Source organism: Homarus americanus, unplaced genomic scaffold (assembly GCF_018991925.1).
Source record: "Homarus americanus isolate GMGI-L3 unplaced genomic scaffold, GMGI_Hamer_2.0 scaffold32583, whole genome shotgun sequence".
Classification (NCBI taxonomy): domain Eukaryota; kingdom Metazoa; phylum Arthropoda; class Malacostraca; order Decapoda; family Nephropidae; genus Homarus; species Homarus americanus.
Window position 1 is genome coordinate 40,474,442 of NW_024713129.1, and position 23,474 is coordinate 40,497,915.

General features: G+C 40.7%; 1 protein-coding gene across 4 annotated transcripts in view; it reads right to left on the bottom strand.

The window, feature by feature from the left end:
- Nucleotides 1–4,218: 4,218 nt before the first annotated feature.
- LOC121869979 (2-C-methyl-D-erythritol 4-phosphate cytidylyltransferase-like) overlaps nt 4,219–23,474 on the bottom strand; it is a 165,834-nt gene continuing 146,578 nt past the window's right edge. For 3 of the 4 annotated variants that reach the window (XM_042371630.1, XM_042371650.1, XM_042371641.1), the window contains 5 exons: nt 23,166–23,312; nt 14,855–14,977; nt 7,962–8,137; nt 5,731–5,836; nt 4,219–5,543 (listed from right to left, as the gene is read on the bottom strand). In XM_042371630.1, the coding sequence (XP_042227564.1) occupies nt 4,734–5,543; nt 5,731–5,836; nt 7,962–8,137; nt 14,855–14,977; nt 23,166–23,312 (1,362 nt within the window). In that variant the 3' untranslated portion in view covers nt 4,219–4,733. The remainder of the gene's footprint in view (nt 5,544–5,730; nt 5,837–7,961; nt 8,138–14,854; nt 14,978–23,165; nt 23,313–23,474) is intronic. The other variant, XM_042371657.1, reaches the window with a different exon arrangement.

A 23,474-nucleotide genomic window follows, 5' to 3' on the forward strand; every position in this document is an offset into this window, starting at 1 on the left:
TGTATACAGCGAAACGTGGGTCACATACAAGAGGCATCTCAAGGCACTTGAAAACTTTCACCAACATAGTCTACGTTCTACACTCGGAGTTAGCTGGGAAGACAAGAAAACAAATTCCAGTATTCTCACTGACACCAACTGTAGGAGCATCGAGGTTACCATTATCCATGAACAACTACATTGGAATGGCCATGTAACCCGCATGGACGACAGTAGTCTACAAAAGCAGCTTCTTTACACTCACCTAACGAATGGTAAACGTAACGCTGGCGGACAACGGAAAAGATATCAGGGTAGTCTTAAGACAAACCTGAAAAAGTGCCAAATCGACCCCCTCACCTGGGAGACGATCACTCCACACCGTAACGCTTGGAGGATCACCACACGAGAAGGTGTCAATACTTTCGAGTTAGCCTGGCTGCATGCCGAGGCAGACAATCGCCAGCGCCGAAAAGACGCTGCCACCACCCCTCCCACACTTGATGTAGCCTTCTACATATGCAACATCTATGGCCGGCTCTGTCGATACGGTATCGGCCTCTCGAGTCACCTCAGAGCTCACCAACGGTGACATCCTTAATAACTCATATCATTTTATCATAGCTGGATGATCGTCATACTCGATTCCGAGTGACAGCGAAGTTGTAGTAGTAGTTTTTATCACAATTTGAATTTTTCTTAATTTTTTTCAGAGTGTTTGCGCAATATCATTAAATAAAAACCTTATGTAATATATATCTAAAAATTTTCCATTAATTTTTAGAACAGTTGGTGTGTGGGTTAGTGGATCTCATGTTTTTTGACCTGACCTCATGTTTTGTAAGGTCACCCTGTGTACATAAGCTCTCTCTTAGTCTTTGTAATTCAGTTGCCTCTGAAGATGTCTTAAATAAAGACGAAAGCTAAGGTTCTCCATTGTTTCCCTTTTCCCTATGTGATTTTATCAAGATTTATCTTATCCACGTTTCCATTGTGGATCTACATGAAAAAAAATATATATATATATATATATATATATATATATATATATATATATATATATATATATATAAAAATATATATATATATATATATATATATATATATATATATATATATATATATATATATATATATATGTATTTATATATATATATATATATATATATATATATATATAGATATAGATATAAATAAATATATATATATATATATATATATATATATATATATATATATATATATATATATATATATATATATATATATATATATATATATATATATATATATATATATATATATATATATATATATATATATATATATATATATTTTTAAAGTGAAAGTCACGTGACAAGGGAAATAATTAAACCTGAAAATAATTACAGTCCTTTTCATGAACTATGCGATCCTTTGAAAGTCATATTTAGAAATTACAGTAATTAAACGAATGATAAGCAGGTAAGGTAATAGGGCAGAAACTGGTTTGTCTGAATTGCGGGTAATTGTTTTTTTTTTTCTTTTTTTTTTACGGGAATTAGTTCACTCGGGCACAGGTCAACCGACCCACAACGGGGCCTGGGGGGGGGGCGAAAAAAAAGAACAGAAAGAAATTAAAAATGGAGAAGAAAAAGGTTATACTGTGTTAATCTACACCACGAAGATGCCGGAAAACCAGCTTTTTAAAGTGAGACAGATTGTATAAGTATGGTAAACACAGAAGAAGGCAGAGCATTCCACAGTTTGGCTGTGCGAGGAAAGAAGGAGGTACTATAACGGGTTATTCTCGTGTGACCGACATCCACAGAGAAACGGTTGGCACCACGGGCAAGACGTGTGTTCCGAACACACGGCCTTGTCGGCGGTACACAGGATGCCAAATCCACCGAACATTACCCGTTAAAGTATCGGTAAAAGAGAAAGAGTGAAGCAACATTGCGGCGAAGAGAGATTGTCGACTAAAGGAGGAGAGTTAATAAGACGAAATGCCTTTGATTCCACCTTATCTAATAGTTGGACAGAAGAAGAGCCACCCCAAATATGAGAGCAGTACTCCAAGTTACGACGAATGAATCCCTTATATACTTGGAGCAACTGCTCAGGAGTGAATTAGCTACGGCATCTGTACAGCATTCCCAACGTTCGGGAGGCAGCTTTAGCTATATTAAGGATGTGTGATTTCCAGGACATATTGGAGGAAATGGTGAGGCTTAACATATTTATATCAGAATTAGGCAGGATGATAGCGTCCTGAAATGTAATTGGTGGGAGATCGTCTAATTTACAAAGTGTAATTGGTAAATATTGAGTTTTATTACTATTGAATTTAACCAAGTTTATACCTCCCCATTCAGAGATGCTGCACAGATCCGCATTGAAAGAAGTAATGATATCAGCTCTAGAAACAGATCTAGTTTGAGAGTTAGGGGGAAGGGGAAATGTGAAGAAGAGTGAAGAGTAGAATCATCAGCGTAAGAATGGATAGAATTAGTTGTAGTGTGAAGTTAATCATTGATAAAGAGAAGGAAGAGACTAGGTGAAAGAACAGAACTCTGTGGGACACCACTATTGGTAGAGAAAGAGGGAAAGATCGATCCCTCGACAACAACTGCCATGGATCGGATCTCAAGGAAACTGGGGATTAGAAAACAAAGTGGGGGAGAATAAACAAAAAGAGGGAAGTTTAGATAGCAAAGACTTGTGCCATACCCTGTCAAATGCTTTGGAGATGTCGAGGGCCACGACGAAAGTTTCCCCATAATCCCTAAGAGAGGAGTAAGTGATGAGGCCGAAGCACTTGCTGACAAGAGAGTGTTCTGTTGGCGCTCCCAACAGAACACTCTCTTTTCATTCAGCGGAAGTGCCTCTTGAGCATTTTTATATATGATTCGAACACAAGCATTAAGAACATAGTTAATATTGTGGTGCCAGTCACATCTTTATAGTAATCATTACTTGTTGGAGATCTCATGACTGATCTCACCACTACTGCCTCAGATATTACCCCCGCTTATCACCACCACCATCCACTCCTTTAACTTCCACGCCAGGTAAGTTAAAATAAGGGAAGGGGTAGTGTGTTTGGGGGCGGCAGGAGGCGAAAAGGTCAGTGGTTGTATTTCTGGCATAAAAAATAAAAGTGCCAGACGCCAGGTAATGAGGAATGGTGGTGGGCTGGGGACCTGGAGAGACTGGAAGGTGGATATACAAATAAACCTGAGTGACTTTTTCCGTGCACTTTGCTGCCAGAACCCGGAATTAAGTCTTTTTTTTTATAGAGGTTACGACCATTAGCTGTAATTAATATGGGCTCCTGGCCTGTCTTGTGTCAAGCTTGTCCTTCCTGTGCGTGAGGCTTCACCCAGGGCCTTCCCCCAAGACCATTTGTCTTTTGGGCCTCTGCTCAAGGTGTATGTCTCCAGGATATGTCCCAGAGCCTTCCTCCGGTTTTATGTATCCTCATGGCGCTCCTTTAAGATTAATGGTTTTCTAAGGACGGTTCATTAGGCTTATGTGTTCTAGATCTTTCTCCCAGGCTTCTGAGTCTACAAGGTCTCCCCAAGGCTCATAATTATGTCCTAAGGCTTATGTGTCCTCAGGGCCTTCCCCGAGGGTCACATGTCCCAGCAATGTTAACAGTCACTTCATCTAGGATTATGTGTCGTCCAGATCCACCTTCCTGGAGCATGTGTCATTCAGGTCCGTCCCACAGAACCTCTCGTAGGACACGTGCTTGTATGTGTTCATTTAATGTAGTGTTGTGAAAGTATCTCAAAATATACTGAAAATTTAACAAGACTGTAATGATATGCAAAACAAAATATGATCATGTATTCTTCATTTCTCTTGTTTTGTATCATATGTGTCATGAACATTACTTGCCTACACATTTATCTATCATCTACTGTTAATTTCTTATACAAGCTTATATTCATTTATATACTGATATTTCTATAAATGGAAAGTTCTGTTTCTGAAGGTCTGAATGTCTTCGTAACAGTGAGTGAAGAAAGCCACAGGTGTTGCTGTCGCTGTCTCAACCACCGTGATGTAAACACAGCAAACTGGTTCATGAGTCACCATCATCGTTGTTCACTTACTTGAATTACTCACATACACTTAACATCCTTAAGTCTTTTGGTCGGTTCACTTTGTAGATGTGTTTACTTGTCAGAATTTCTGACACAACTAAGTTTCAGTCAATAGGTAAATGTTACAGAATAACTTACGCTTAAATATCCTGAAAATACTTTATTACTGTTATAAAAAAATACATAAGATTTGTGTAAGCTACTTAGCTCATGGTCCTTAATATTGTTTACGTTATAATTCTTGCTTAACAACAGTGACATTCAAAATAATGATTTAACAATCGTTCTATGAAATGCTGTTTCGGTATTGCTAAACTCCGCCTACACCCATGCTCTGCTTTTAGTTATCGTAATCAGAAAGCTTAAATTTGAAAATACAAATACATTAATACATTTAAGTGTAGCATATAGGTACTGTACGTTCCATACACATGATCAAAACAGTATCTGTCCGCATTGCGTCCGATGATTTCCTAAATGATCAATACACCTTTGCCGCAACGTAACCTCCAACATGAACCACGATACTCATTGCTCGCAAGATTAATCTATTTTCTTCTTAATGTGTATGTAATAACAATACTTATTGTGGATAAAATAGGAAATCACACACATGTCTACTCCGCATATTCTTGCCTTGTCAGCTTCAGAAGCTTCATGCTACAGCACCAAGACCTGACCGTGAAAGCACCTGGTGGTCTGATCCAGCAGAGTAGCAACGAGGTTAACAAGTTGGCCTCTCTCATCACACTGCTCGAGTTCAGTAGTGGAACCCTGATAACATGTTATATCCGATTCTACTGAAATAGTTTGCTCCTTTTCGCAGCCAGAGTCTTTTGCTTGGAACGAAAAGTTCTGGCTAGGGAATCGAATCAGTACTGTGACATTGGCCATGTGTTTGTTAAACATAAGTTTGAGTGTTTGCTGGAGAATTTGGACATTTGGTAACGTCACATTACACTCTGCTGTCCTCAAAGTAAAAATGAGAACCAATGAAGATATATTTCTGTTAAGTTCTTCAGCGATTCTCTTTGTGCACTGCTCAAACTCCTCTAAAGAGCCAAGGGTGGTGACAACAACCACAGTGGAGCTTGAAGTTGAAGTAATATTAAAATCACTTGAGAGGTAGACATGTTGAGAATTTTTTCTGAGTGAACTCTCCAGACACTTAAACACATGTATACATTCACTGCCACAGACGAGGGGGACGCTGGTGTGGGGAATATAGTTAGTCTTTGCAAAAGATGATTCAGTCTGGTTTATACTAGAATGATCATCTGAAATAGGAGTTTGTAGTTCGACACGAACACCATGGTGTAAACTTGTCCCTCCTATTGTAGCTTCAGCGTCACGTGTCAGTTTATCAGGATGTGTGTAAGGCATAGTGAGGGCTTTGCAGATGACGGCAATACGACGATGATGTCTTGGCAGCAGGGTGCGAGCCACCACCAGGTCCCGCTCCTCTGTCACCTGTAGGATAAGTTGGAAATATATACATTCTATCACTCACAATTTATCTTCATAATATTTGTAAATAAGCAAACTCAAAAGACGAGTGATGTCATTCATTCTGTGTCAACTTCCTTTAACTACTGATTCTCTATATACTTCTCTTCGCATACCTCACAATACCTCTCGAGGGAGGGGCGGGACATACCTTCCACAGGTGTGGTGTGCCCGGCACAAGCTTGGCCCTGATGCCGGCGTGGTGGAAGGCCAGAGCGAGGCACTCCGTCCCGTGATCCAACTCGTCCTCACTGCACCTGTATACAGACACCCATGTCACCACCAAGTTAAAAGTTTTTGAGAAAAAAATAAGCCTATTGTGAATCAACGTACAGTAATTCACATTATGGTTATGCTATAGATACTAAACAAATGAAGAACACTTGGATTGATTAAATGGATTGTACATTTTATGTTTAAATTTTAAACATATTTTACAACATACAGACAAACTAATGAAGTTAATTCAAAGTATCAGTACATGGCAACAATGAAGCGAGAGACATTGAAAACAAGTTTCCTCACACCGTGAGTCCACCACAGGTGTAGTAAGGCTTGTATAGAAGTGTGCTGTGCTGTGCTGTGCTGTGTTGTGCAGCTCATTCAAACTTACTCTTACCTTTCACATTGTCTGTGTTTTTATTTCAGTATTTTGTGTGTTTATGCTACATATTTTTCTTTGGTGACTGTTTAATGTGTCTCACTCTCTCTGTTTTTTTTATCTGTCTGTCTTGTCTTGCTGGGAAGACGTACAAAATTAGACATGAGACGTGGTGATCATACTACTGAGTTAAGCTGTATAAAGCACCGTACATAAGTTGACGAGGCGAAACACTGTTGTATAAACCATTTATTTTTATATTAAGGTTGAATCTTTTGAGTCTAAGTTAGGTTAAGCTAGGTCTTTATCATAACTTTAATTCGTAGAGAGAGACCAGAAGAGTTTCAGTCTTAATTATGTACCAAGGCGTCGTCTTGCCAAAGACTGACTAAAATATAAAACAAGATGATATGAATCGTAAGATGTTAGTCTGGCGTAAAAATGAAGTTAATTTTGGTTGGAAAGTGTCCTGCAAGATGGCTCCCCTTATAATTATATAATAATTTGCCCCGTGAGGGGCAAATTTATCGGCAATGGGCACCCCCCCTTGCATCCTGTGCAAGGCGTAGCGCAAAAAGCGTTCATGTTTGCCTAGTCGACTCATGCATTTAAGGGCATAAGTGCCTGAAGGGCCATGGATTTCATCGGCAAGTTACATATAGTGACTAATAAGGCCTGTCAGCAGGAGGAGGGATATTGGTCAGAAGGAAAACTTTTGTATAGTTGATTGTGGGTGCGGGCAGACCTTCGGTACGGGGCGCGAGGAGACGACATCACTGAGTGTGGTTCACCAGGACAGTGACTGTGAAACACCTGCAGAATAGTGGGATTCGATGCAATATTTCTGTGAATGTGCAGAGAAGAAAGCTCTGTGGTTAGGGCATTATTAGTGATTGCTTAGATTTTTTTTCTACATTGAATAGAAGAGGCGAACTGCACCACTGTATACAACCAACCCAAAAATGACAGCAGTGTTTCATTCGGGAGCGCCTATGTTTTATATTTCAAAGGTTGCTAACTGTTTAATAGTAAAGTGGGGCCTGGCAATGAGTATAAATCCAATCTTCACTGAAGCTGTTTTTTGGTCATAGATCTGACAAATTTTCTCACGGTAAAACTTACGATAAGAGTGATGCCTAAAAGGTTCTAATTAGTTACGTTCTTGTGGCTTTAGTTAGGTACGAGCAGACTCACATTTTAGGGGCGGGGGAGTGAGACAAAACCCACCTTAAAGTTATAAACCTTAACAGCGATCCAACCCTCACTTCCTGTCCTTATTTATTCCAGCTCATTGTTGTGTTCTCTACTAGCTGCCCCGATACTTACACTCAAATGAATTTTAAAACAACTCATATGAACATTCTTCTACTGTCTCATCTTATAGACCTATAGACTCTCCCTCCTCAACCTTCAGCTATTGTAATACGAGTATAACGTAGAGTAAGCAACTAGCTCTTATCATCCTCAAACTAATATTCTAATTTGCCAAATGTAAGGCTCAGTTTGAGGAAAGGATACAGTGGAGGAACTTTGTGTGCCGTTGTTGTCATGTCAGGTTCCCAAGTTACCTTTAAGATTGAAAAATAAAAGTACACCATGGTCACATTTGTACATATTATATCTGGCTACTACTGATGATTGGTTTTGTGCTTACGAACAGGTATTACTATGGACAAACATTAACACATTAACAACCACCATTCATATTCATTCCCTTTCCCAAATGCTTTCGTCCTGGTTCCTCTCTCGTTCTCCCCTTAACGGTTCAACCTCAGACTCACCTGCGGTACGCTTCCCTGAGCACGTCAAACCTGAAGGCCTGTGGCATCTCCGAGTTGCGGTAGTGAGTCCTGGTGAGACTCTCCTCTAGGAAGCCCTTAGGGTCGGGTTTCACGACAGTAGAAACCAGTGGCCGTACCGTCCCTGCCACCCCGTAACGCTCAGCCGCCACCACCACCTGCAACAGAAGTTGAGGAAGATTTTTTATTATTATTATTATTTTTTTTTGTAGACAACGGCTAGTTTATTATGTACCGTATACTCATCCTGCGAACGGTAGCACAAAGGTTTACAGAGCAAAGGTCACAAATGGTCCTTTTCAAATCCCAGTGGTCAGTTCGTTGTGGCATGAATATTACATAAAATTTTCAGTTCATGGCGTGTCAAGATCTTTACATAGGAGATGACTTATCAACTAAAGGTAAAAAATATGGATCCAATCTTAATATATCAGCTATCTTGACACAAACAATAAAGGACTGTGCCACTGCACACAAAGTAAAGTTTTGGACTTGTCCCTAAAACGTCCATTGTATTTCTCAGTCTAGGACGTAACGTTTGAGTGTTTTTTTTTTCTACAGGGATTAGCCCACCCAGGCACAGGTCACTGACCCACATCGGGGCCTGAATAATAATAATAATAATAATAATAATAATAATAATAATAATAATAATAATAATAATAATAATAATAATAATAATAATAATAATAATAATAATAATAATAATAAAGAAATACAAAAATGAAAAAAAGAAGATAAAAAGTGAGAAACAATAATTATACAGTATGTATGTTGTGTTGTCAATGGTAAGAGAAACAATTGAGATCATGCAATTGTGTGTAATTGAGGCAGAAAGTCAGATCAGCAACATGGGACTTCTTCACATTTTTGTGATGCCATATGGCAGCAGGGTCTACCATTAGACAATAAATTGTGCTTCCAATATCTTTCCAGGCGGTAGTACCTCCCTGTTTGGTAGCTGTGTGCTACAGTGGTCATATGTATGGCCACACACTTTACATTTTGTATTGTTCACATCTGCATTAAGGGTATCCTGCCAGGAGCACTTTGATCTAAATCTTAGTCTATACTAGGAGTTACAACATCATGGGGTCTACTGATCTTGTTACTGGTGAACAATGAATCAATTGGTAACTGTTTGCACTCGTCTGTTTGATTCGAATTCACATCAAGGTTCTATTCTAATTACAGTTTCATGATTCTGTTTGATTATAATAGATTAAATTAAAGATTGTCTATACTTGACGCAAGTTTAGATATAGGGTATCAGATATGCCTGTGTGAGAGGGGACCCACTGTTATATATATGTATGCTTATATGCTGCCTTTATTGAATATATATATATTATATATTATGTTACTTCTTACCAAATTCAGAAAGTGTTTAGGCTTGTGTAAACACGAAATGTGTTAGGCACGTGGTAACCAAGAAAAGAGAATAAACGCCCAGCCAGACCGACCATGTGCTTGTCATTCTCCCATTAAATAACGCAAGATACTACACTGGCGACGAGGATGGGATTCACAAAGTGTTGGTGAAGTCCTTGAAGAGAAGATAGTGACCACTGAAGGGAAGGCTACTCTGAACCTGGAGAATTTAAGTGAAGAGGGCAACCATGGCTGGCGTCAGTGGATACATCGGACGAGTGGGGGAGTATGATGCAGACAAGGAAGATTTCACATCATATTGAGAGAGAATGGACTTCTTCTTTCTGGCAAATGAATTAATGGACGACGGTGGTGATGCTGAGAAGAAAAATGTCCTTGAAGAGAAAAGGAAAGCAATCTTTTTGACAGAGGTAGGAGCTAATGTTTATCCTACTCTGGTCAATCTGCTTACTCCAGACAAACCCAAAGACTCCTCACTTATTCAGATTACCAAGGTTCTGAAGCAACATTTTGATCCTGCTCCACTTGAGATCGCTGAGAGTTACAGATTTGGCACCAGAGATAGAGGTAAAGATGAATCAGTAAGTAATTATATAGTAGCTTTGAAAAAGTTATCCATTCACTGTAACTTTGGACAGTTCTTGAACCGAGCTCTAAGAGACAGGTTTGTAATAGGCCTCAATTATGAAAAAATACAGAATAAGTTAATGAACACCACTAACTTAACTTTTGAAAGTGCATGTCAGATAGCTACAAGCATGGAATTGGCCGAGAAAAACACCAGAGAATTTGTTCCCAATGCTGGTAGTGAAACAGTTAGCAGTAGTGGCTCAGTGTGTAAAGTAACTGTAGCTAAAAGGAAAAAGTATACCACAAAACAAGGAACACATGCTGATTTAAAATGTAAGAGGTGCCGAGGAAAACATGAAAGCTTTCAGTGTAAGTTCAAGAATTCAAAATGTTACAATTGTCAACGTATTGGACATATTGCTCCTGCCTGTAGAAGTGATAAAGGTAGAGTATATGCCGTTGAAGGTGGAGAGAAGGAAATGAAAAACAGTATTCATGAGAGTGTTAGTAATTTTGGATCTGATAATGATGAGAGTGCCCATGTGTTTACTATTTACACCAGTCGTGAAGAGAGAGTTAAACATAGGTATAATGTGGACTTGTGTATTAATGACACACCTGTAACCATGGAAATGGATACTGCAGCTGATTTCTCCATAATGAGTAAAGATATGTATGAGAAACTATTTGCGCATGTGCCTTTAGAAGACTCAGGTGTCAAGTTGAGAACTTATACTGGAGAGATTTTGAGCACAGAAGGAAAATTAGAGTGTGAGGTAAAGTACAAAAATCAGAATTTAAAGTTGCCATTAATTACCGGTATAGCTAGTTATGTGAATAGACCAACTTTGTTAGGTAAGAACTGGTTGTGTGAACTTGAGATGGACTGGAAGGAGATATTTAGTGTTAGAATGTGTAACAGTATTCCAGTTCTTGAGAAATTGCTTGAAAAATACAATATTTTATTTGTTAAGGGACAGGATGGTATAAAGGGTTATGAAGCTCATATCACCATTGACAAAGATGTTACACCCATATATGCTAAGTCCAGACCTGTTCCTTATGCATTGAAAGGTGAGTTTGAGAAGGAATTAGACAAGCTTGTGAGTGAGGGAATTATTGTGAAAACCGCCAAGAGCAATTGGGTTACTCCAATAGTAATTGTACCTAAAGCTGATAAATCTGTTAGGCTATGTGGTGATTATAAAGTTACCATTAATCAAGCTGTTGAGGATGAGCAATATCCCTTACCCACATCTCAAGATTTGTTTGCTGCACTAACCGGTGGAACCATTTTCACTAAGTTAGACTTGTCCCAAGCATATGCTCAGGTTTCTGTTGATGCTGAAAGTCAACAGTACCTTACCATCAACACTCATAAAGGATTGTATAAGTTCAAAAGGTTGCCTTATGGTGTTAAAAGTGCACCAAAGTTATTTCAGTGCATCATGGACAAAATTTTTTTGGGTCTTCCCAATGTGTTATGTTTTCAGGATGATGTCCTTATTGTTGACAGTGACATCCAAAATCATGTCAAAACCCTAGCCACAGTATTCGAAAGATTGTTGGCACACAATGTCAGGCTCAACAAGAGCAAATGTTCATTCCTAGCTAAAGAAGTAACTTATCTTGGCTACAAAGTGAATGCAGAAGGGCTGAGACCTGTAGAAGATAAAGTAGGAGCCATAGTAAATTTACCTGCTCCAAAAATGTCAGTGAATTGAAAGCTTTCCTAGGTATGATACAGTATTATTCAAGGTTCTTGAGTGGACTTTCATCAGTTTTAGCCCCTCTGCATGAACTATTATAGAAAGGGATACCATGGAAATGGAACAATGCAACTCAGAAGTCATTTGAAGATTGTAAAGCTGCTCTGTCTAGTACTGATGTTTTGGTCCACTTGGATACCAGTAGAACACTAAAGCTTGCTTGTGATGCATCAGGCTATGGATTAGGTGCTGTCATAAGTCACATAATGGATAACGGTGAAGAAAGACCCATTGCATATGCCGCGAGAACTCTTACCCAAAGCGAGAAAAATTATGCACAAATAGAGAAAGAGGCTTTGTCTATCATATTTGGAGTAAAGAAATTTCACCAGTATCTATATGGGAGGAATTTTGTTTTAATAATTGATCACAAGCCTCTCTTGGCAATTTTGGGTCCTAAATCACCTGTTCCTACACTTGCTGCAGCAAGAATGCAGAGATGGGCTTTGATATTGTCGGCATATGACTATGAGATACAGTACAGACGTTCAGATGATCATTCCAATGGAGATGCTTTGTCAAGGTTGCCATGTAGTGGATCAAATGATGGAGTAGAGCCTAAGGTTTATGCTGTAACCATGATAGCAGAAGATTTTCCAGTCACCTCCGGAATGATTGCTCATGAAACTAGGAAAGATGTTGTATTAGGAAGAGTGCTGGAGTATACACTAAATGGATGGCCAGAGATTTGTCCATCATTAGACTTGCAACCGTATCATTTAAGGGGATGTCAATTATAAGTAGAACAGGGATGTGTGTTGTTGGGTATGAGAGTGTTAATTCCCCAGTGTTTTAGAAGGCAAATTTTGAATGAACTGCATTTTGAACATCCAGGTATATGTGCTATGAAAGCACTGGCCAGAAGTTTTGTGTGGTGGCCTAAACTGGATGGTGAAATAGAAATGATGGTACGTGAGTGCTCTGTTTGTCAGAATGTTAGGAGTATGCCACCCAGGACACCTTTGAAAACCTGGAAATGGCCTACCCGTCCCTTCCAAAGAGTACACATTGACTTCTGTGATAAGGGAACAGACAAATTTCTTGTATTAATTGATAGTCATTCAAAGTGGATTGATGTTAAGCACATGTACAGTACTAATGCTGGTAGCACCAGTGATGAATTAAGATTAATATTTGCCGAACATGGAATACCAGAAGAGGTAGTTTCTGACAATGGTCCTCCATTCCAATCATCAGAGTTTAAAAACTTCATGAGATTCAACGGTGTAAAGCATGTACTGACCCTACCCTATCATCCTGCCTCTAATGGTGCAGCTGAGAGATCAGTTAGAATTGTAAAGGAAGCACTTTCCAAGCAGGTAATTCAAGGAACTGTAGGAAAATCAATGAAACACAGACTAGCAAATTTCTTACTCAGATACAGAACCACACCACATAGTGTGACAGGATGTACTCCTGCAGAGTTAATGGTGAAGAGACAGTTGAGAACAAGATTAAGTTTAGTTAAGCTTAGTCTGTTTGAAGTTGTAGAGAGGAAACAAGCTCAACAAAAGATGTATCATGATAAGAGTTCCAGTGAAAGAGTGTTCAAGGTAAATGATAGGGTGAGAGTTAGGAACATGGCTAAAGGTTATGGTACTGTACATGCAAAGTGGATAACTGGTGTCATTGACAAGGTATGTGGATCTAGGACATATTTAGTGAAATGTGGTAACTCTTTGAGATATGTTCATGTGGATCACATCATTCAGGCACATGACGAGATGAATGTAGCACCAGGACATGATGATAAACTTGACAGTTTCAGATGATCATCATCATGATGATGTCAAAGATGATGTTTCCCAGCTTCCACTCACTGTGTCAACTGATTGTAGTGACGATATGTCTGTCACTGATAATGCACAGAGTGCAAGTGAAACCCCTGTAAAACTTGATGGAGGGAATAGTCGTAGAAGATCAAACAGAGTTAGGAGACCTGAAATTAAGTTAGACCTCTAATTATCTGAATTGTGAACAGGCCTTTCAAAACTGTTTAGTTAGGAAGTTATATTTGTTGTGTTCTATTCCCTTCTTCCCTGCCATATGTAATTCTGTACGTTTTGTTTATTGAGGATTTGTAGCAGCCATGCTCTCTTTTGAAAGGGAGAAATAGTGTTATATATATGTATGTTTATATGCTGCCTTTATTGAATATATATATTATATATTATGTTACTTCTTACCAAAGTCAGAAGGTGTTTAGGCTTGTGTAAACACGAAATGTGTTAGGCACGTGGTAACCAAGAAAAGAGAATAAACGCCCAGCCAGACCGACCATGTGACTTGTCATTCTCCCATTAAATAACGCAAGATACTACACCCACAACAGCTTGATCTTGACACCCTTGTCAGCAAGGTGCGTATATTTCAAATAACAATACAGTACTTCTAAGAAACTGCTAGAACATACGAGTCTGGAATTGGTGAATCTAAATGGATGCCAACACAGCTGCACATAAAATGGTTTCTGGATTAGACCAGCTGTACAAAGCTGCCACTTTGGTAGACTTTTACCTTCAACATCACAACACATACCGTACATAACCGCTTAAAAGTCTGACTGTACATAGTGCTCACCTCCAACACACCGCCAAATTGAGTGCTCTTGAATAGTTACAGAGGTTGCAGACAAAAAACATCCCTGCTGTTGTGACTCAGTCTAATGGTAACAAACTACAGAAGGGAGAAAAAATTAACAACTCGGCGTGTATTTTACAAATTAAACTATTTTCCATCCTCACTGCTCTCTAAAGTGGAAGTACGGTGAAACTGCAAACTGATGATGTATTTGGGACAAAAAATACTTACACACACGCTTATACTTTGTAATGTCACGTTGTTTCCAACATCTTACAAATTGTCCCAATTCTTCTTCTTCTTCTTCTTCTTCTTCTTCTTCTTCTTCTTCTTCTCCTTCTCCTTCTCCTTCTCCTTCTCCTTCTCCTTCTCCTTCTTCTTCTTCTTCTTCTTCTTCTTCTTCTTCTTCTTCTTATTATTATTATTATTATTATTATTATTATTATTATCATTATTATTATTATCATTATTATTATTATTATTATTATTATTATTATTATTATTATTATTATTATTATTATTATTATTATTATTATTATTAATTATACACAAAGCAATATTCACCTGAGTGAGGATAGTGAGGGGCAGGAGTGGGCGGACACCATCATGCACCACCACTACGTCCGGCGGGTCCTCTGCCAGGGCCTCCACTCCGGCACAGATGGACCTGTGTCGGCTGCCTCCACCCTGCCAGGTACGTAGCCTATGTTAGTACTCTATTGATTTGGTGCCCGTGATATACAACAGTACACACCGTAGCTAGAAATAAATAATCACATGTAGTGCCATGCGCCTATACTCTATAATCTATACCATGCACAGCATTCTCTAACACCTTTTATCACAACTGCCATTATTATATTTTTGAGGCGGGTGTCCGCCAGCTCCAGGTATGTACAGTCTTGTTCAAGATTCTTCGAACACTGCTGGAGACAGCTGGCAACTCAAGGCCGTTTGTTTACTATAGTATGCAAAAATTATGAATGAATGTAAAAGTGATCGGTGATTGGTTAATTAGTTCCCCGTTGCTAAATTAATGGTTAGGATTTGTTGTTTCGTATTATATTAAACTACATTCTATAGTAAACAAACGGCCTTGAGTTGCCAGCTGTCTCCAGCAGTGTTCAAAGAATCTTGAACGAGACTGTACATTCGACCGTGTAGTGCCTTCTGATATGTTTATACACTTCGATTAGGTTGCCCCTTGCCCGTCTGTAGTATATGCTAGGTAGTTGCAAGCATTCTAATCTCTCTGGATAGTTAAGGCTCCGTAGAGCAGGCACCAGTCTGGTGGCCCTCCTTTGGACATTTTCAATCAATTGACAGTCTGTAGCATACTGTAGCAGTACTCCAGACGGGGAAGCACCTCACTCTTGAAGAGCGTGACGAGCGACGGACCATCCAACTATCTAAACGACCTTCCTATAAGACCTACTTTTTTATGCTTGATTCACCTTCTTCTTACAATGGTACGAGAGCTTCAGTTCCTTGTCGACATACACACCCAGGTCCTTTTCACATTTGGTCTCAATTAATGCAGTTTATTCGTCCTGTTGGGACATGTGATATGCCTCCTTACCGTTGGTGCGACCCAGGTGCATCCTTTTGCGCTTCTTGACATTGAATCTTAGCAGCCATTTCTTCGACCATTCTTGAAGCTCATAGAGATTTTTCTGTAACTCTTCGCAGTCTGTTTGGGTTTTAATTTCCCTAAATAACTTGGCATCGGCAGCAAACATTTGTATGGAGGAGTGTATAGGTTCTAGCCTATCATTTATGAAGATAACAAACAACAACGGGCCCAATACACTGCCCTGTGGTACCCCGCTTGTCACAGGTACACATGACGATTTCGTGTCATTAATCACTACACACTGCTTGTGGTCAGGCAGAAAGTCTCCAATCCACGCGGACATTTCCCCGAATCCCGTATCCTTCCAATTTAATTCTCGGCATTTCATAGGGTACACAGTCGAAAGCCTTGGCAAAATCTAGGTATATATTGACGATATTGCCACCTTGTTCTAGAAATTGAGTCCAAACATCCAGGACCTTGAGTAATTGTGTTAGGCAGGAGGGTCCCGGCATAAAACAGTGTAGACAGTCCTTTACAAGGCTGTTTCGTAGTAGATGTTCCATCATGCAATCTCTTATGATGCTCTCTAGTACTTTACACAATATGATGGTCAGGCTCGCTGGTCTATGATTATTCGAGGAGTGACGATCTCCATTCTTGAATATCGGACTCACATAAGCCATTTTCCAGTTATCAGGGACCTTTTGCTCATCCAGGTATTTGCAGCTCGTTACACAGTTCTCTTAACACTCTAGGGTGTACCATATCAAGGTCGGGACTCTTGTGAATCTTTAGCTTTGACAATTTATTTCTTATACCTTCTTCTGAGAACACAATGTGGGTCAGCGCCGTGCCAAACCGTCTTTCCTCAAACTCAGGAAGATTGTTCGCATCCTCTCTTGTGAAAACTGAGGAAATGAAACTGTTCAATGCCCCCTCCTTTTGCCCTGGTCAAAATTTGCATAACTACCATCTTCAAGTCTCAGGTCCGAAATGCCTACTCGCGTTTTTTATTTCGACTTTGCATTTGACTTTGTCCTCATTATCATTTTTCCTAACCCACGTCTCGAAATCCTGAATTTTCTCTTTAACTTTGTCAACCGCCGCATGGTTCATGTGTAACTGCCTCCTTGTATTCCTGAAGGCACTGGGTTTGGTCTTGGGTATATAGTTATCTATCAAATGATTCACTTTACTGGCTATGATATTTAGCGTAGCGTCTGCGTTCTTACATCTTAGTAAGTCAGGCCAGTGTATACTCCTTATGTCCTCCCTCAGCCTTTCCTTAATTATCCTTGTAATATTTGAACCTTGGCCTGGTTTTGTCATGAACTAAGTAACAGTTAAACCTGAAGGACAACGTTACGTGGTGACTGGTGCCAACGGTGGCTAGATGTTTCAGCTTGGTCACCATACCCTCCTCGTTAGGAAGAGGTCCAGCGGTTTGGATGCTTGCTCCCCCTTGTAGTGAGTCGGATCTTTAACATGTTGGAATAGAAAATTGTCTTTCAGAGTTTCTACAAAAAGAGTAGCGGGATTGTTTAGGTCGTTTGGCGTCGATTCATTTCTCCAGTCGATGTCGCCATAGTTAAAGTCCTCATGACAAGGGGTTCGCTAGGGTTTAGCGCCGTTGCGTTGTCAATTAAGGCTCTTAAGCTTCTTTGGTTTAAAATGCTACAATTTGAGGATTTGTAGATACATCCAACAACAGTAAACTTCTCCCCTTTAGCTTAATTTTACACTGCTTTGATTCTTCAAAAATAACCTCTCCCTGCACCCTCACCTGGCTGGCTCTAAGGTCTTACCTTGCATAGATAACCACACTCCTCTTGCAAGTTTCTTGAGAAAGGCTCGTAAATGAGTCATATCCATGTATATTGAACTCACAAACGTCTGGTTCGATCCTCCTGTTTTTGTACAACAGTTCTACAACACCTACTATATCGAGTTGATGTACAGTAGTCTCACCCAAAAGTTCGTTAACTCTCCCAGCCAGCTATTGCTGCACTGCTTGCTTCAGATGTTTGAAACTGTCTCAGTACCAACCAGAACATGAAACCGATAAGAATGAATCTAAAGGTTCGAAGTAACAGACTCAAGCTCATACATCTGAAGCAGGCAGTGCAGTAATAGCTGGCTGGGAGAGTTAACGAGCTTTTGTGTGAGACTGTACCTTCAGTGGTGTTTCAGACTCCCCTCTCTTGTCAAGGAACGTGTCAGTATTATTATATATGACTTTAAAGCCGAAAAATGTCCTGGGTAATGTCTGACCTTGGTATTGACTCCTCCCCCACCCCCGCTCCATTCTCTGCAGCTGCAGCGTTTACTGAATCCCTTGGTTGTGTTTTGTGGGGTGTGGTCTGAGATGACTTTGTTGTTGTTGTTGTAGTTGTTTCGTGTGTGTGTGTGTGTGTTCAGGATTATAATTATGCAACTCTATTTTAAGGAAAAAAATTAGTGATTTACTTTAAGTGTAAAAAATGTAACAGTCCTTCCATCAGTTTACCAAAGAGTGTTGATGGAGCCATCAGCGGGTTCGTGCTTTGTTTCGTTGTTGCAGTGGTAGATAAGATACAACAACAACACTCCGTCTTTATATCCTCAGCAGTCAGCACCATCTGTATCCTCAGCACCATCTCCTTGTACCCTCAGCACCATCACCTTGTACTCTCAGTACCATCACATTGTACTCTCAGCACCATCACATTGTATCCTCAGCACCATCACATTGTATCCTCAGCACCATCACATTGTGTCCTCAGCACCATCACATTGTACCCTCAGCACCACCTCCTTGTACCCTCAGCACCATCACATTGTACCCTCAGCACCATCACCTTGTACTCTCAGCACCATCACATTGTATCCTCAGCACCATCACATTGTACCCTCAGCACCATCACCTTGTACTCTCAGTGCCATCACATTGTACCCTCAGCACCATCACCTTGTACTCTCAGCACCATCACATTGTGTCCTCAGCACCATCGCATTGTATCCTCAGCACCATCACCTTGTACTCTCAGCACCATCACATTGTATCCTCAGCACCATCACATTGTATCCTCAGCACCATCTCATTGTACCCTCAGCACCATCACATTGTACCCTCAGCACCATCACATTGTGTCCTCAACACCATCTCCTTGTACCCTCAGCACCATCACATTGTACCCTCAGCACCATCACCTTGTACTCTCAGCACCATCACATTGTACCCTCAGCACCATCACATTGTACCCTCAGCACCATCACCTTGTACTCTCAGCACCATCACATTGTTTCCTCAGCACCATCACATTGTACCCTCAGCACCATCTCCTTGTACCTTCAGCACCATCACATTGTACCCTCAGCACCACCACCTTGTGCCCTCAGCACCAACACCTTGTACCCTCAGCACTATCACCTTGTACCCTCAGCACCATCACCTTGTACCACTCAGCACCATCATCCTTGCACCACTCAGCACCATCATTTTTGTACCACCCAGCACCATCATCCATAAACTTCACCATCATTATTCATGTACCAGTCAGCATTATAACCCTTGCACCACTCAGCATCATCATCCATACACCACTCAGCGCCATCACCCATGGACCACTCAGGCCCACCATCCTAGCATCACTAATCATTATCATCAATGCACCACTCAGCACCATCATCCTTGAACCACTCAGCACCATCATCCTTGTGTAATAAACAGGAACACCCACACATACCGGCGCCCATACACCCACTTAAGCTACCGTTACAATTATAGCACTTGTCAGAACAGAATGGACGTAATTAGTTACAGGCTCAAGGAAAAACAGATGTAGGCCTATATGAGGTGCCATGAGGTTAGCTCCGCCCATACCGTGGACTAACCAGCCAGTGTACAGAACATAAAGATCTTTGAAAAAACTCTGCTCTGATTGGACACTGAAAATGTCTGTTCGGCAGCGAGTATACAGTGTTAGAAAGACAGACAGTTTAGCTGATGAAATGATAGAGTGCGGAGGTTATCCTGGGTGGCCCTACGAGTGTTGTACTGAGGCTTGGTAACGTGTATTTTAATGTTTTCCTGTAGTTGTGCGGGTGTATAGTGAGTTCCTTTTTCCCCCACAATATCTAGTTAGAAATAGGACGTACGAATATGACTTCATATCACGTCTTTGATGAATAAATTTAACTTGGAAGATATCTCTTTCCATTTCACTTCCTAACTAATACAGTAATCTAAATAAATGTCCCCCCCCCCTGTAACAGATGGATGGATACCGCTCAGCACCATAATCCATGCACCAGTCAGCAACATAATAACGTAAGAACATAAGAATGGGGAAAACTGCAGTGGGCCTATTGGCCCATACTGGGCAGTCCCGTTTGCACCTAACCCTTATCCAGCGTGTTCGAGTTAATGAGAAAGTTCGGTAACTTGTTCCACTCATGCACTACTCTATTTCCAAACCAGTGTTTATCTATCTCGGGCCGAAATCTAAATTTGCCTAATTTAAACCTTGTTACGAGTTCGTTCCTGGTTGGATAGCTTGAGTACCTTTGTTGTATCATATTTGTTTAACCCTGACTTCCATTTATACACCTCAATCATATCGCCCCTCACTCTACGTCTCTGGAGGGAGTGCAAATTCAGATGCTTTAATCTGTCTCCATACTCAAGGTTCCAAATGTCTTGTCATCCTCCTCTATTTGATTTCTAGGGTTTAGATATCTATTCTGTAGTACGCTAGTACGGTGACCAAAACTGAACTGCATAATCTAAGCGAGGTCTCACACGTGCACGATATAGTTTTAGAAATAAGCATTGTTATCTTGGTTTAAGATTTCTACTTATTTAATCTTTCTCACAGTCAGAGTCAGATTTCTCTATATCGGTGTTGTTCATCTGATATCTGGTTTCTCTGTTCAAATCTCCTAGGCAAAGTCCACATAAAATTCCATCTGCCATGTGAAAAATTTATTTAGATCTTCCTGTAGTTTTTCAGAGTCCTCGTCAGAATTAATTATATGCCCTATTTTAGTGTCATCAGCAAATTTACTTATGTTATTGTCTATGTCTATGACTATTATCCCGGGTGGGTTCGGCTATACATTATGTTGACTTAGGAAACAGTCTTGAACTGTTTCAAGAAAATCCTTTGCTCTAAGTTATCCGTAGGGTCGGTCCAATCTATTTGACTAAAGTTAAGGGATGCTATGATAGTATGCGCTCTACCAAGCTGGAGTTGTGTCTACCGGGATATTTACACTGCAGCATGCATTAACCTAACCTAACCTAACCTAACCTAACTTAGGTTAGGTTAGGTTAATACATATTAGATTAAGTTAGGTTAGGTTGGGTTAATAGACGCTACAGTGTAAATATCACGGTAGGCCAACTCTAGCTCGGTAGAAGGGGGGCACTGGTGAAGCGGTACTGCTCTTGCCTCGCAAGCAAGATGTCACGGGTTCGATTCCCGGGCCAGCGGAAGTTGTTTGGACACTGTTCCTAGTCCCCCTGGTCCCTGTTCACCTAGCAGCAAAGTAGGTACCTGCTGTAAATCGAAAGTTGCGAATTCGTATTCAGGGACAAGTTGTTGGAGCTTCCAATAACTTGCTTAGACATAAAACCATTGACTCTTCAGGCTTCTACGCCCTTGACTCTTCAGGCTTCTACGCCCTTGACTCTTCAGGCTTCTACGCCCTTGACTCTTCAGGCTTCTACGCCCTTAACTCATGAGACATAAGGCAAGCATGAACTTAGCATGCTTCCCTGTTGGGCGCTGTAAATGCTTCTGCGCTTCACCTTACACAAGGATGTAGGGGGTGCCCAATAAAAAAAAAAAAAAATAGCTGGGTAGACTGCCCCCAACTCGGTAGACCGCATACTATAGTAGCACCAGTTAGAGTCGCCTACCATACAGACTTTGCTATGTCTGGATGCCCTGCATATTTCATCTCACTTCAAATTATACCTGTCTATCGCTATGAAATAATTTGTAACCTTTAATTTGGTATTCAACAGGTAACTCATGTGAGTAAGTTTATCCATGTTTCGTTGAATGATATTATATCGATTTTTTCGGTGCATACTGACGCCCTGATTTCATTAATTTTATTTCTCATACTACTACAGTTTGCATAATAGACATTTAAGTTAGTCGTGGTAAGTCCTCTCATTGTTGCGTTTAAGTTTTAACTCCGCCTAATTTAGCTTTATCATTATTCCTAGCACTATTTCTCGCTCTGTTTACCCATGCCCACTGCAGTCTCCTTAACTCCTGTGCTCACATACTTCCCTAGAAGTTTAAAGACTTCGACATCTTTTGAACTGCCCTCTCAAGAAAGCCAGCCAGGGTTGTTACTCCATCCCTAGGAAAATGTACCCCATCCCCAGCATATTGGTCTTTTCTGCCATAGAAGTTGTCCCAGTTATTAATGAATGAGACTGATATTGACTTGCAATATCTGCCAAGACGGCCGTTGATACCAACTGCCCTTGACAGCTTTCCTTCTAGGCAGGAAACCACATATAATAGGGATCCCTCCCTTTCTCCTAATCCGGTCAATAGCTGCCTTGAACTTATCAAGGAGCTCCTGCTCCTGCACTGAAGCAGATAATGGGTTTGTTCCCATTACCAGACATGATATTGTCCATCCTGTCAACTATATCCCCCACCCCAGCTCCTGGCAAACACATTCTCATCCTATTTCTGTTTTTGGCACCACTCCGCATCATCATCCATGCACCACTCAGCATCATCATCCATGCACCACTCAGCATCATCATCCATGCACCACTATGTACCATTATCCATGCACAACTCAGCACCATTATCCATGCACCACTCAGCACCATCATCCATGCATCACTCAGCACCATCATCCATGCATCACTCAGCATCATCATCCATGCACCACTCAGCATCATCATCCATGCACCACTATGTACCATTATCCTTGCACAACTCAGCACCATTATCCATGCACCACTCAGCACCATCATCCTTGCACCATTTAGTACCATCATCAATGCATTACTCAGCACTATCATCCTTGCAGCACTCGGCAGTATTATCCATGCATCACTGAACACCACCATCCATGCAGCACTCAGCACCATCATCCTTGCACTACTCAGCACCATCACCTTGTACCATTAAGCATCACCATCCATGTACAACTCAGCACCATCATCCATGTACCACACCACAATCCATGCGCCACTCAGCATTATCATCCATGAACCAATCAGCACCATCATCCATGCACCAAACATTCTTCTCACTCAGCATCAATATATATCTGTCTCACCTGGATGACGGTGACCTTGGAAAGGCGTGCCTGTTGCACCACACCCAGCATCCTGGCCAGGTCGTCGGCCACCACCACCACCCGCGCCACCCACGGGACCTCCTGTAGTGCCGTCAGGCAGTGTATCACCAAGGGCCGCCCACTCACCTGAGCACACACAGATAACATGTCACATCATGGATGGCAGCAAGTTTGGAGGCAAATGGAGGCAACATGTTGCTTCACCCATTGTCTCCAGGTGTCACCTCAATTAAAGAACTAGACCATGCAAACCATACTCCTAAGAAGGTAGTTGGACATTTTCAGAGG